The sequence below is a fragment of the Mixophyes fleayi genome, chromosome 1 (genome assembly GCF_038048845.1).
Source record: "Mixophyes fleayi isolate aMixFle1 chromosome 1, aMixFle1.hap1, whole genome shotgun sequence".
Classification (NCBI taxonomy): Eukaryota; Metazoa; Chordata; class Amphibia; order Anura; family Limnodynastidae; genus Mixophyes; species Mixophyes fleayi.
In genome coordinates, this window is record NC_134402.1 from 337,705,407 (window position 1) to 337,721,502 (window position 16,096).

At 38.0% G+C, this 16,096-nt stretch overlaps 1 protein-coding gene across 2 annotated transcripts; it reads right to left on the reverse strand.

Moving 5' to 3' along the window:
* Nucleotides 1-982: 982 nt before the first annotated feature.
* LOC142108665 (T-box protein VegT-like) lies at nucleotides 983-13,879 on the reverse strand. Of its 2 annotated transcripts, none has more exons than XM_075192499.1 (9): nucleotides 13,781-13,879; nucleotides 5,187-5,334; nucleotides 4,732-4,834; nucleotides 4,031-4,195; nucleotides 3,791-3,937; nucleotides 3,611-3,681; nucleotides 3,078-3,166; nucleotides 2,762-2,939; nucleotides 983-2,503 (listed from the first exon to the last, which is right to left on the reverse strand). In XM_075192499.1, the coding sequence occupies exons 2-9, from the start codon at nucleotides 5,312-5,314 to the stop codon at nucleotides 2,131-2,133; spliced, it is 1,254 nt and encodes a 417-aa protein (XP_075048600.1). In that variant the 5' UTR covers nucleotides 5,315-5,334; nucleotides 13,781-13,879; the 3' UTR covers nucleotides 983-2,130. The 2 variants fall into 2 exon arrangements, with proteins under 2 accessions (XP_075048600.1, XP_075048591.1); XM_075192490.1 differs by lacking the exon at nucleotides 13,781-13,879 and adding an exon at nucleotides 6,001-6,242.
* Between the last annotated feature and the right edge of the window lie 2,217 nt (nucleotides 13,880-16,096).

Genomic DNA, 16,096 nt, shown 5'->3' on the forward strand with positions numbered 1-16,096 from the left:
ACTCGCAAATTTGGTGGCTAGTCATTTATCTCTTATGTTCTTTTCTTGTTAACACTCATTTTTGTTGAAATGGAATTACTTTGTAAATTTAGGTTTGTCTCTTCATACAGAACAGTTAGGTCTTACGCAATATATATTTTGTGCTATTCAATAGAAGATTGTCAAGTCACCCTCAAAAGTATACCTACCATTTCATTTACTACCACAGTAAAAAAACAAAAAACAAAACAAAACACATTAGCAGCATTAGTGATTAAAATGCATATATAATCAAAATATAAGCATTCATTTCAGTATGTGCAAGGTAGATATCAGCACTACATAAAATGTGATAATCCCTTTAAGCAATTTCCAAGTTTAGTACAGAATTCGTTATGAAGTTTGTATTGTAATAACGCAAGAAAATGGATTTCCCAGATTATCGAATATGTTCAATATAGTAGGTCACAGGATATAAAATTAGTATTTCCCTGTAATGTCCTTGGTCATTCAGTCTGATATTGAATTGAAAGATCATTTAAGTTACACTACCTAGTATAAAAAGACTTTTGGCATAGGCTTTTTGCATTTATGTGTTTAGAAACACCCTCACCTTTTTTCAATATTTTAATTTAATTATGATGCAAGTAACTGAGTAAATATAATATAGCATACACACACACACACACACACACAATAACAATATCTGCTTTAATATCATCATTTTGAAATGTCTTCATTTCCTTCTTCATCCTCCTGGTCTGTGATGGTATATTTTCTGCCCTGTCATACAGCAACATAATCAGAGCAGATTGAAAACTTTGTGCTAGGCCCATATGCCTATATTCACCCCACTGATAGTGGTGATCCCATTTGGTACGGGATACAAAAAGGCCAATTTTAGGGGTGTAAGGTTATTGATGTGCCTTCACCAAGGGCAATGTAATGTTTAATCTGTGAATATTCAGACATAAGACACATTTTTTGGGTATTGGACATTTATTGAAGGTGGAAAATGACACTGACCCACACATGTACCATTCCATCCATTTTCACTTTCAAATTCATTAAATTAAAATGACATAAAACATCCTTCACTAGAAGGACACGAGTTACAAGTCCAAGTTTGTTTAAATAAAATCTATTTACATTCTGTACAAAAAAACACTTCTCTAGATTTGACAACTAATATTTGGGGGTTTCCAGGAGTAAAGCAACAATGTCAGCCATAGTACCAAACCACATGCTTTTTTTTCCCCCCCAACCTCTGAGAGGTTGTGTTTAGTATCTGCAATGCACATAATTCGTAAAGCCCACCAGAATCCACACTATGTGGACAATCCCATTAGCTCTAGTATGCCCATTACACACAACCCTGTGTAACACATGCAACAATTTAAAACCCATGTATATTTCTTGTAAAAAAACTTATGTGCATTATGTTGTGCTTATCACACCGCAAAACAAACCCGGGTAAATGTGCAAAGCAAATATTATATATTATAAACAGAACAATAGTCAAACAATAAAAAAAACAATTACACCTATGTGCAAAGCAATACTAAAGCAAAGACTTTTTCTGGCCTTAATCCTCTTCATATGGTGTTTACAAAGACTCTATATAGAGGGGTAAATATCTTGAGGCCATAACTTGGTACAGACACCACAAAACAGATTCATCTCCAGATATATATTGAGCTAACCAATCCCAGTTTAAGGGACATGTGTGCATTTAGCATTAGTCTAACAGTTGGAAAGCAAAGCTTGGTCACCTCTAGCATTGGTTGTGCTGAGGATTTTATCCCAGTAATAGTCCAATCCATAATTCTCATTTTACATTAATTTAAGACAATGCATAAGAAAATATTAGCTGTCCTGAGAAATAAATAGAATGGGGTAAAATCTTGACAGAAATAATCCCTACTCACTAAGAGAAGGAGTCTCCCAATTTATGTCAATAGTCATCATTGGAACATTTCCCTTTACCCCTCAACATGAGAGAACATCTGGTTAGACTTTTAAAATGAGAGGTGCTTCCAGTATTAACTGGATCACTTTCTTCCAAAAAATAAAACAAAAAAGTCAGCAAATGGGAGAGGTCTGTCATCAAAGACATTCGTGCAGTCCATGATCTGTTTTTCTGCATCCAATTTACCAGCATGTGTATGGAAATAGGGAATATTGGCTCCAGTCCGACATCCCATTGTGTGCGTGGCTCGCCGCCCCTTGTGCGCCAAAGTCTGTTGCTGGATAGGAGTAGCCCATGGGCCGATACTGCCCTTGGGTAGGAACCATCCACTGTTCTGCTCCATACGGATTATACATGGGACCACACAGGGGCTGCCTTGTGGGTGTTTCCACTGCACTTGAGCTCTCCTGTGCAGACTGGGATGGGGGAAATGCAGGCGGCTGGAAGGACTCAGACTCCGGCACTGTGGCAGTATCTGGTGTGAGACGCCTGCCAGGTACATCACACACATCCAAGGAGCCCGAGAGTGGCTGAGGATATCTTCTGTTTCGAGCCCTAAGAGATAAAGTAATGAAGTGTTTTAGAAAGCTAGAAGCGATATTATTTTACAATTGCACCAATATTCTTTCCAGACACCTATTCTTTACATATTCATACATGTTCTCATGTAACCATTAAACTAGTATTTTTATGAACTTATTATCTTAAAAATTATGAACAAGCTGTATTACAAAAACAACAATTTGCAGTCAGTGATAGGCCAAAGGTACAGACAGTGACCTAACGGTGTTCTTATATGTTCTGGTTATTTACCTATATAAAAAGCTTGAGGAAGAGGAGGGAACCTGCTGCTCCTGGTTAGGAGAGACTGTCAACTCTGGTGAGCTGGGGGTCAGGCTTTGGTTTCCCTCATGATTCGGAACCCATGTTGGATACGCCCCAGCAGGCACCACACTGGGCTCTTCCTTCACACGAGCAATCTTGGAGCGATCTGAGGAATAGTAGACAATCCATAAATCCAAAAGGTTTCAGTTATGATTTACTACTAAATTCCTAAATATAAAAGTGCCACCTTTTAAGTAATACATCAGTTATCTGCCCAATATATCCTCTTACTAAGTATCAATACCTTCAGCATCTTCTTCAGGACTGTCCTCCCACTTCTTTCTCTTCTGGCACTTGCTTGGGCTGTGTGGTAGATGCTTCAAAATTTCATCCCTGAAAAAAATAACAGTGTGTGTGAGTGCGAAGATATAACAGTGTGTGTGAGTGCGAAGAAATAACAGTGTGTGTGAGTGCGAAAAAATAACTGTGTGTGAGTGCGTATCATTTCTCTATAGGTGGAAAGAAATCTCTCTCAAGATAGTGCCATGTTCTTTATAAAACAAAAAGGCGGGGGGATATATCCTCCCTTGCCCAGTTGCTTTAAATGCCAATTGTTTCTTTTGTCAAAGAAAGTTTGAAAGGGAGTGGGTGAAGTAAGGGGCTGTAGAGGATGACAATATGATTGGTTGTAGGCTTTAAATCCTACGTCTTCCATTCAAAAATCTCACTACAGGTTCCTGTCAAACAATCACTATTTAAAAAGAGGCAGTGTTGAATGGTTTAGGGAAAATTCACACCACTGCAAACTGGGCGACCTATACAACAGGTTTCTCTTACTTCTTGTGACTTCTCTCCTGTTCCCGAAATCCTTTGGCAAATGGATTGTGATCAATTTTCAATTTTGTAATCTAATAATAATAAAAAAAAAGTACCGATAGTTTAACTTCATAAGCTCAAAACCGTATTCTTGTAGCAAAAACATTGTGTAACATGAACACACGTATTTTCTTATATTACCTTCTCGTTCTGGTATGCTGTGACTGCTGTAAACTCTGTCTCTGGGAAGCTGAATACCTGAAGTAATCCCCATCGAGTGTTATACACATCATCAGATTGAATTATATGGAACCTGGGCTTGTACCTGTGCATTGAGTGCAAGATTATCTGAAACAAGAGAGGAAACACTAGAATCGGAGAAGAGTGTCAAATATATAAATGGTGCTACCTGGTTTAGGTATACAGAACAGATATACTCACATGTCCATGTTGGTCCAATGTGTTATTGGTGAGTTTTAGTTTTTGAAAGCATATTACGTCCTTCATCCAGTGTGCGCCAGGGGCTGGGGATTCTGGGTGAATATATGTCCTGCATGGCAGGTGTGGCTCTGCTTTTCCTGCCGCCTCCCACTGATTTTTGTTCCACTGTAGTGAAAAAAAGGGTCAGTGATAATGCGATTACAGGTTAACTAACTAAACATAAACGTACTCTGACACCTCCCTTGTCTCTCTATGTGTGATAATATTTTGCTACTTGTAAGTAGTCTATTTAACCACCTTAAATGCTTGCATTTTTTTTTTTTAACATGTGTAGCCTATTGTCAATTTGTTATACATTGTATATCAATCTATTCATATAACCTGCTTTTATGGCTGTTCCATTTGAATGTATTTATAATAAAGTAAGAAATTGGTTTTATATAAACATCTTTTTTATTTTATTATTGAATTATCTTAGCTTTTAAGCTTATGGCAGGAAACTGGACCAATTTTAAAGTCCAAAACCAAACTAAAGTTTTGTGCTGTAAAATGTGATTGGCGTTACCCAGAAGAATCTTTGAGTGAGGTGTATTTCTAAGCACATGGTTTACTACCAGTGTACATTTGTGTTGAATTTAGATTTCCTGCCCCAATTGGCTTTTACTATCTAATACCACTATAATGATATCACTCTCATTTACCTTGTACCTGCAGTTATCAAGAGGAACAAAATCCACCAGTACCACATATTTGGTGTAAGGATGTAGCCCAAACAATCGAATCTTGCACTGTGGGAACATGCGCCTGTGGAGAGGGATGGCAGATGTTTAAGGTTAAAGATGATGATAATTGTTTAATATCTACATCAGGATTACAATGGTAAAAAACTAATCATGGCAATTCTAAAACTTTTCTATAAAGAACTGAATGGTTAGGAAAATATAATAAGTATTAGAAGGATTGAAGTTACTCCCCTCCCACAGGTGGTGAAATAGCATTAGTTAAAAATGTTTAGTTAAAAAGAAAAAAAGATTTATTATTGCTCCATTAAGGTTCGGTGCTGTTTTATGACAATTACATACAAGAACATGGAGCTATAATGTCACTTAGCAATCACACATTTTTCAATGTATCCCTTTCCCCGGAATACACTCACCGTCCAGATTTGGTGATGATCATCTCTGTCCCTTCATGGTGGAACTGACTCCATAGATCCAACTCCTCCAGGGATGCACCGACAGAGTTGGGAAGATACAGGGAATCTTGGTTAGCGACACAGTCCATATCTGTTCCGGGTTTCACATCTAACAGGGAAAGAGGCAGCATTTATCACAGTGCATACAAAACATCCACACTACATTGTAATACAGATCCTCATGCAGTGTTTGTGGAGGGCAGGTGTTGTTGCGATTGTATTGTCCGGTTACATTCTGTAACTAGTAAGACAAATATACACTAACGGAATTCTCCGTATGCGCAATGTAAAGCGCATCCGGCTTCTCACCAGTGACCAAACTTGCAATTATGGTAACGAGTACAGGTATGTGCATGCCATTATACTGGTGGATTTACACCGACTAGTTTGCTAGTATTCGTTACCTTGAGACGATTTTGATAAATTAACTGCACATATTAAATTTGCATCTTTAGACCTTGTGTAGCCATCACAGATTGCTAATAATTTAAAAAAAAAACACAACAAAAACTGTCCATACTACTGTGACTGACAAATGTAATTGACATAATCCCAAGTAACAACTTTTAAAAATGTAATAGAACATTTATTATACAATGTAGACAAAAACTGTCCATACTACTGTGACTGACAAATGTAATTGACATAATCCCAAGTAGCAACTTTTAAAAATGTAATATAACATTTATTATACAATATAGACAAAGTTCTTACAATTTATATGACTCGCACTCCCAAATACTTGGCATAGGCTAGCTATAGAGTCCCCACTTACCAGGCAGAGTGTGCATGATCCTCGGGTAAACCACACTCAATCCTCACTAAACAATTCTCTTGCCCTGTTCTCCGGATCGGGTAATATTTAAAGGTAATGGGAGGAGCCTAAGACACCATCTCCTCCCCAACCTGATGTCCAATTCAAGGCCTTTGATGTTCCGGGACACAAAGAGAGGAAGGATCCTCTTTAATGACTGGGGCAGGAGTAGGCTGACCAGTGATTAGCATGAGCCTGATACACAGGAAACCCTGCAGGGGAAATGCGACTTCATTTAGTGCTAACTCACTGCAAAGCAAACAGAACATGGAACCCACCGCTGGTACTCAGGAGATGGGTGATCATATGCATGGCACTACTAGGCATTAGCCCTTACCCCATGACTAGAAGAAATGGAGGTTCTCAAGTCTGTGGCCCCTTAATATCCGGGGAAATTACTCCTCACCAGATAATACTGTAGACAACACAGTTCACTACTTACTTTTAATATGTTATGCCAATCCCATCTTGCAGACCATAGTTTCACTATAGGTGTAAATTAGTGGCTCAGATTTCATCTGCATGTGCCAGGTATTGCTTGTAATTCATATAAGTGGGGTTGTAAAGGATTGACAATGATAGGAGGAAGATGTTTTCGGTTAGTTTAAATTATCTAAACAGATATCAGATACATATGTTGCAATATTGTCAAAGGACTTGACACATACTAGAGTCATGATGTATAGGTGTGATTTGCTGTAAACAAATGTGTAATTTACCCATCTCATCATGTTTCCATTACATGAGATTATGAAACACAAGCTGTGCCTTCAATACCTAATATTTTTGCTACATTATATTGTTATGAGGATTCTAGTACAATGTATAGTACATGGATCATTCTATTATTGTACAGGTTTGATACAGATAGAAGTGACACCTTGCCACTGTTGAACAGATAAGCGAAACACTTCCCTAGATTAATATTAGCCAGTCTGGGATTTTTGTGCTTATTGAGGTATGCCAATCAGAAACATGGGTTCAGGAAATGTTTTATCCTGACCTTTTTCTTGTATGATTTTTAACAGACATGTTTTCTCTTCTTCAGTATATTTGAAGTAATATTAGAGCAGATTTAGAGTCTCTAAATTTAGATTGTTAGCATAATGGATGAATTAAAGAACATAGCAACACTTGTCATTTTTACTAATCTTTTTTTTTTTTTTAATATCTATTGAATTCAGCATATTTATAAAGTAATCCTAACTTCTTTACATCCAAAAATATACAATGCCAGTCTGGCTGATATACAAATAATGCAAACTTCATTTTGCACGTCCTTTTTTAAAGCACATTATGGTTTTTTTATTTTATGTTACAATATATGCAGTGTACTCTACACAAGAGATTGTAAATCATTTTACACAGATAGTTTTCTTTAAGCACAATGTCCTAGGTATGGCAGGTACCAGTGTACCTTTTTGTGTATTGAAGAGTCTAGACACACAGGTGAGGTTTTGTGAATTGGGATAGTTCCTATGTCCTATTCCCAAAAGCAGGAACTGAAGCATCCTTTAGCCTCACTTTACATTGACACAACCAGAAAGATGTCTCTGTAGCAGCCCCAGGCTATGAACAGAGTCAAATGCAAATGGATTGAAAAACTTCAAATCTCTTTGCTCTTTTCAACTCCTAATGTTTCTAATTGAGACATCTAGACCCCTATTGTCTGAACACACAGGTCTGGACCTATTGTCCTCGAATCCACATGAGCAGCACTGAGCAGTTGAGATAGAGGGAATTTGGTACCAGAGATACTGTTTCTCACTTTACACTTCCTGCAGTAGCCAGCGTAATGTCATACCATGCACACTTCAGTACCGCCTCACGGTGATCACTAGTTTCAAATTGTCATAATTGTTAAGGTACATCTACACAAACATTTTATACTTTCAATTAAAAGAAAACCCCGAAACAAATTACTAATGTATAACTATGTCATGTTCAGGAGCATGGAAAATGCTCAGATGTGTTTATGAGCATATTTCTTTAAATTTCTTTATGACTAAGTGGGGATGTGTATTGCGTCATTGGAGGGGAAGCTGCTTCACATACGCTGTAATAAGGAAAAAAAAGTCTATAATGATCAATCCTAAAGTTGTATTTTAAAAAAAAAACAAAAAAAAAACAACCTTAATTACCCAAGGCAATTTCATTCAGTTCCCTGTGGCCCACGTGCACTCATAAGGCAGGGGAGCTGTCACCTAGGAAAGCATAATCAGTATGCAGCCCAGCTCTGAAGCAGAGTCATGGTAATTGCATACTGCGCTGTTCTTTTCTATAACCTTTCATAGGGAGAGCGAGTGTAAAAATATATAGAAAAAATATCAGGGCCATAACTAGGGCTGTGTGAGAGGGGCATCCGCTCAGGGCGCAGTGCCGAAGGGGGGCACAGTTTATGAATATTTAAGGTCTGAAAAAAATTCTAGAACTTCCATACTCAAGGCACTATGTAAGTGTAAAGAAAATCACTGCAGCTTGTTTGTCTCATACCAATTGGCATCACATTTGTAGTGTGGTGAGTTGAGGTTAGTGGTGTAATCTCCATTGGCCTCGCGAATGCAAATTGACAGTCGTGTTTGACATGCAGTCTCACTGGAGTTTGAGCTTGCGTTTCTAAACACAAATCAAAAATCAATGGGTATAAAGCCTTAGTGCTTCACTGTGCCCCCAATGAAATCACACAATTTGCATGTTCCTTGTCTATCATTTTTCTTGTACACATTTTGTGGAATATTTCTAAAAACTACAGCATATGTAAAAAAGTTGCTCAAACAAGTGGTAAAATATCTGTGAAACTCGGCACATATAAAATTCAGTTTGAATAGTAAGATATTGCCAATTAGAATAAATGTTCTTCAGCTGAGCTTGAAGAAAATGTTGCATGCAAAATTGTCTTTATGTATACAGCATTATATGTATATGGACCACTTTGATTATTTCCCCCATGCAGCTGGTTGTAAGTATAGTTATCCCTGTTAACAAACTTGGAACCTTTTTTGTATGCATGCCTTACTCATGAAAGGCTTGTGCTTTAATGAGACATTCTCCTGGGCATCCTAAGAAGACTGTTTGAATAATTCTGCACTTTGCTCTTAACACTTCAGAAAAGGGAGCTCTAGAATGACTGGGTCCATCAGCAAATTGATCAGTGTTGTCACATATAGCTTTATGACTGTACTGAAAGAAGCACAAAGTACTGCAACATCAATATGCTTACACACTGTATATCTTGTTCCTTTGAGAGGAAAATATATTTTATGAAGCTTAGTTAAATACCAAGTGCTTGGTTTATATTTGGAATGTAAAAATGTTATAGAATTATAATGTAATTTAAGTTTTGGTCAATTAAAATATCCAAAACAACTGTTTAGTCTCCCAGCTACACAGCATATAGCATCATCATCATTTATTTATATAGCGCCAGCAAATTCCGTAGCGCTTTACAATTGGATATAGCATAGTAAAATACCCCAAATTCACTTATGCAATAGTAACTTATATATTTGTGAATATTCGTAACTTTCTTATATTTTAGGTTTAGTGGTTCTTTAAATGCTGCAGATTAGTGTACTCAGAAATAGTTTTGTTTTTCACATAATTAGCAAGCAACAAAACTACATGGGTCTATAATAACCCTGCTTTTAGTAAGAGCGACTTTAAAAATCCCGCTCTGCCATTTATTGATATAAGAAATACATTGGAGTATTGAGCATCTCACAGTGTATTTAATTGTATTTGATGCATTTGCAAAATATGTTCTTTACTGTAAAGAGCCACATGATAATCATTTGGATGCTCCACACAGGGCTGCAGACTAATCTCTTGACAAGCTTATGGTGCAGTTTTTCCAAAGTCAGTGTCACAACAGTTGGATGTGTGATTAGCCTCAAGCTGGGTACACACTACAGAATTTTTCACCAACTTTTTATGCCGATCGATTCTACATTCGATCGATGGTCCGATCGCTCGGTCCATGGACTGCATACACACTAGCCTTGTTTTAGACGATAAAGGGAAGAACAGATGTCCCGTTAGCGACTTTTTACAGCCATGTTGTCGTGAGCAATGACTAATTTCGTACTCACTGTTGTGGATCGGTCGGAAACTTATACACACTACACAGCGGAAACGAGATTGGAACAAAAATATTTAACGGTACGACCAACCAAATGAGGCGATAATCGTGCATTTGGGCAGACTTTGGACCATCGTGTCACTACACACACTGACCCGACTACGTTCGACTACGAACGAGCGGTCGTATGTCGGCAGGTTGAGCCGATTATTGGACAAAAACCCTGTAGTGTGTACCTAGCTTAAGACCCAGTCACATTGAGTTGATCATCACATTGAGTCTAATTAGGAACTCACTTGACTGAGATAGCTGGACAAATGTAGCCACTGAACTACCGCGTTTATATGGGTCCCAGAGTCAGCTGATAGCACATTGGCAATAATACTGTATTAAAGTTTATTTCTACCTTTTAAAAATATTTCTGAAAATGTATCCCCACCCTCCTCACTGAGTTGTGGAGGACCCTCTTCCTGGCCCTCTGGGCTGTGGACATCCACAGATACATCCCTCCACTTGTAGAGGGCTGGACTAGACTGAAGCTCTGTGCTGCCTACCTCCTGACATGTGTTTGCTACTTCAGGTTGCTGTAGTATTTACGTTTCAAAAATCCCAGCATCCTAACCATTGCCCACTTTATTGCTGTGTAAATGTGTACTAAGACATATTGGTTCAACCTATACTGTATAGGTAACCAGATTTATCTGTATATTTACATTCATGTTTATTGTTCTGCACAGGTCAATTTAAATGTCATTCAGAAACAGAAAACACAATATATAAAAAGAGTTGCTTGGCTGTAAAGCACTAAGCTAGTAGCTTTAATAAGGGAATTAATATTTTTCTATACATAAATAGATGTACAGGATCACTGTGGATTTCAAAATAAACAATTTTTAAAAAAGTATGGCTTATTATTCTATAGGAAGAAAAATGTTGAAGACTTATTGCATTACAAAATGTCATCTATGAAGTTCTAGTATACAAATTTACTGCACCCATACAACAGAAACCTGCTGGTCAGGTGCTAATAAAGTACTGTTACTCATTCAGTACGTGAGGTAGCTGCTTAATTTAGAATAATCAGCTAAACCATGTTTCCCGAGAGGGAGAGACCTCTCCCAGGACAATGTAAGTGCCATTTAGAAACATATTACTAAGTGTGAAAAACATTCATTTCCATTTAATGCCCCCCAGGAGTCCTCTTTAGCATCTCAGTGGCTAAGTGAGGAACATGTCACAACATGAATGGGAACTTCTTGTATCAGACATTAATTTATCAGGAAAATAACCATATTTAACAAATGTCTGGGCTTTATGCCTTTCTGTAATAACTGATCCATCGCCATCTGCACTCTGCTCCATACACCTACTTCACTGCTGTCAAGATGTGTTTGATTGGTTCCCTGCAGTGTGTCTGGACACCTTTGTGCGTTGCTTTGACTGGCTGGACGTGGCACAAGAATTTTTGGGGCGACAGGGAAAAGTCTTATATAATGGGATGGTAACTTATATAAACATGAAATGGAAATGAAAAGAAATAGCCAAGTTCCGCCTTGGTTTTCCATATGCTTTCATTATTACACTTATTTTTTCACAATATTTTAATTCAGGTGGTCATGAAAAATGAAATGGAAAGACGCCTTCGTAGGTGTCACACATCACAGAAATGATTGGGAACTATGATCATAGAGCATTCTTTGCTTGTTACCTTCTAGTGCACCGGTATAGTATCAAGTAAGGAATATTTTTGTAAGTAATGCTTATATAAAACTCTATGGAGACATAATAAGGAAGAGGCAAGTGGGGTGTCTGCACAGACGAGAATGTTGGGTCTGCTGGTTCATTTTCAAAAATAAGTGCCTGTACCGAGTTTAGGTTCGTGAGAGGAACATAAATATTTCTTGCTTAGATCATGAAATTCTGGGCTTTGATTCCACTGTATTCTAGATCCACCTTTACATGCTATGCAGGTGCTGAGCCTACTTATCCTATAGACACCTACGTGGGACAAACTTGATGCTCTGTTACGCACGATTGTCAGATTCAGTACTACTTACAGTAAATACTTAACATTGCAGCCTGAAACACCATGAAACAATTATAATTGCCTCAAATTAAAGAACCTGTAATAAACCAGCAAATAGATGTTACAGTGAGAGGATGTGCCAAGATCACCAACACTGCATCTAACGGTGTTACAAACAAAATACAGCTTAATAGCAATGAGTGCCTTACATGGTAGAATTTAGGATTACTAATTGGGCTTATGACACTAATTATTTCAAGGGTCATACAACCAAGCATAAAGTAGCCAGTGCACTATTAGCAGGTTTGAGGACCACTGGTGGGAAACATTTGGTTTGACCAGTTGTTTTGACTTACATCAGTTTATGATACCAGTGTGTTTGCTGTGGAATGGACTTTCACAGAAATATGGTAGTTATAGAACAAGCAACCTCCGAATTATTGTATATTTGTAAATCAAACATTTTTAAACTTTAAAAGACAACATAGCACAATATGAACAGTCTTCTACTTAAACAGATAAATAATTTGATAAAATTAAATTAGAATCTTTTGTTTACATAGAGAATGTTGTCACTTCTAGAGCTAAAAGGTGTATATTGTGAGATTACCCAGCACTCAGCCATGCACAGGGTTAACACTCCCCTGGCAGTGGGACATTTAGTACAATAAGTCTGTGTTTGATCTGGGTCTGTGTGTTAATGAAGCCTCTGCCTGAAGAGTGCACAATCTACAAGAAGCTAATGGGAGCTGGGGGAGTCATTGAGAGACAAGAAAAGATACTGAAGTCATACCTAACACCTCTCAGAACTGCCAGTGGGACACAATGGAGAGAAAAGTTATATATTTAAAATAATTATTTAAAGCTGGAAATAAAAATAGGGACAGAAAGTGTAGATGTGGAAGCTGTATTGTAATCTGACAAAGCACCAGACGGCATAGCATCAGGAAACAGAGATCCTGTGCGATTTGGAGGGAGGATGCATCTTTATGTGTATTATATTACATGAAGCATTAGCAGGCTCTCCCTCTGCAAATAAGTATGAAAGTTTTACTCTAAACATTTTCTGTCACTGCTATATGTAAACACCATGCCTGCTTGTTTTACAGCAATATAAAACATCCCCATTGCTTCTGATCATATAAGCATGCACAGAGCTGGCTGGCAAAAGTCTAAAAGCAGACACTTCTCTAAGAGGCCCTGGGCACTTCCACATGTTTCATGTTTTTCAGACATAACTTTTGGAGGAAAACTCCTAAGCCACCTTTTCCTGCTTTCTCACCCTCTTTTTAGTGCAGACCATGATGTAGTTCCAAATAAAAATCCCAGTTAATTGTAACCAACTAATTTTAATTATCCTTGCAATGCTATTCTCAAACTTAAGCTACATTGATGGACAATGAAGTATAATTGGTGAGCACCACCTGATGAATAGATAGGAATTTTCCCTGTACTTAGTGTGATTTTTTCTTTCTTGTAAAACAAAGTAGGCGTAAAGAATTAAATTGGGAATAACCAGGTACTCACTGGTATGTTACTCCAATAGTGTGTCATTTGCAAGCACTGCAAGTAAGATCATTTTTTTCCAAGAACAAAACAGCAGATGAACATATAAGTACTGCAAAGCATTCACTAACCTGAAGAGCTTGCAGTTTAAACAGTGATTATATGAGTCACTGTATTCAAGTGATTTGATCCAAATCTTATGCAGACTCCGGTCCCAACCTACATCTGCATCTAACTATCCCATGATTCAATGCATGCAAGCCTCAATATAAAAACTCTGTTCCAGGTGCTGGGGGCTGCCCTATCTGATTGAGAGCACCCTCTGATGTCTGCACCTACAGAGCTCCCTGAAAGCAGCAATGATTGTTTCTAGGAAACATTCATGGGAGTTTACTACACTTGGTTTACATTGCTGCCTCTGTTTTATTTAATAACTATACATACTGCTCACATATTATTAGCCAAGTTCCTTTTGTTTGGTAAAAGAAAAGGAGCAGAATAAAGCTTATTTTTATTTATTTTTTTGTACAAATTAAAACTAATGTTCTTTCTTGGCTCAGAGATGCCTCAAAATGTTGTTGCCATGAATTTCTTAATTTAAGTGGGGAACAGAGCAGCAGTTTTTCATGCGTATGGTCATATAGGTGGCGCTGTTACCATAGCATTGTAGACTTTGAATATGACACACAAGAAAACCACAGCTAGAGAAAGGAGGAATGTGTGCAGTGGTGGTGAGGAGCTGTTAGCAGCACAGCAGCTGGAGAACAACACTGCAGGTACGGCACTGCAAAAAAATTTTCGACCAATTTATTATCACTAATGAATTTACAAACAACTGAAGTTCCAATCAGTCTGCCGATACATGTTTACACACTATACACACTTTACCTTCAGATCTGTGCTCTTTATATGTTCCAAAAGCAGTGTAGTTGGTCATTCCTGTCACACTGATTATAACACATGAAACAAATTTTCATTTCATTCATCATCATCTATTTATTTATATAGCGCCACTAATTCCGCAGCGCTGTACAGAGAACTCGCTCACATCAGTCCCTGCACCATTGGAGCTTACAATCTAAATCCCCTACCATACACACACACACAGATTGAGAGAGACTAAGGGCAATTTATTAGCAGCCAATTAATCAGTAAGTTTTTGGAGTGTGGGAGGAAACGGAGCACCCGGAGGAAAACCACACAAACACAGGGAGAACATACAAACTCCACACAGATAAGGCCGTGGTTGGGAATTGAACTCATGACCCCAGTGCTTTGAGGCAGACGTGCTAACCACTAAGCCACCTGCTGCCCAATTCATTAGCTTCTGTGACTCTGTGACTCTGTAACAAAATATTCAGTCTCAAAACGAATGGACGAATTAATCCACCAACAGCACTCTCTACACTTAACAACACAGGCACAGTGACAGGTTGACACTCTCTCTCGGGGCAGGCAGTTGTGTGAGTACATACACACTGCAGGATCGGAAGGTGGTTGGAACGAGATTTTTAAACAGAATGAGCAATCAAATGACATGACGATCAATGTTTTGGATAATCTGGTGTTCATCGTGCAAGTATACATACTAGTGCAAGTATACATACTAATGCAATATCGGGCTGAACGATTATCGGGTGTTTGACTCTATAATTGCCCAAAAAACCTCTAGTGTGTACCTAGCCTTATTCTGATCTCTTGGACCATGATATACACACGCATGTTGCTGCTACACAGTGAGTGGTTCTGGAGTTGAATAAGGCCTGTAAGACAAAAATGTAGGTACACCTTCAACCAGAATCTATGTTCCCTTTGTTTGTTTACTGTATTATTTCAGACCATATTAATTAGTGCTATTTTACCCCATGTGAGAAAAGCAATATGGCAGCTCTCAGTCATATTTATGAATGCCAACATGTAGGCTATTATGCAATTTATATGCGCTCTGTAATCTATCATTAAAAGGATTGTGAAAATAAATACTATTTTTCTATTCTATATGGACCGTGGGAACACTGCTAGTCTGAGAAAATAAAGCAAAAGTGCATGAATAAATGGAAAGCTACAACTCTACCACCTTTGCTTAACTATAACAACAACTTCTATGGTCCTCTGCAAGTCAGTATCCCGCTAAGGATCTTGGCAGTTTGGTAGATTTCTAATGGAAAAAAGTAATTATTAGATCTCTGGACGCCACATACAGTATGTACTTAAACTGGTCACATATGTTAAGAATCAGACGTTCAGCCTTCTCATTAAACCTCCACATCCAATTGAGTATAATAAGGGTGGCCAAATTGGACAGATCCAACTTTCCGCCAACAGTAGAAAATGTCTGGATCCCAATGGGAGCTGATTTCTTTCTTGGTCACTGTAGCCCTCCAGGCCACTTTGGTGTAGTTCAGCCAAATTAGGTGACAAAATCACCATGTGTTTGACCACCTATA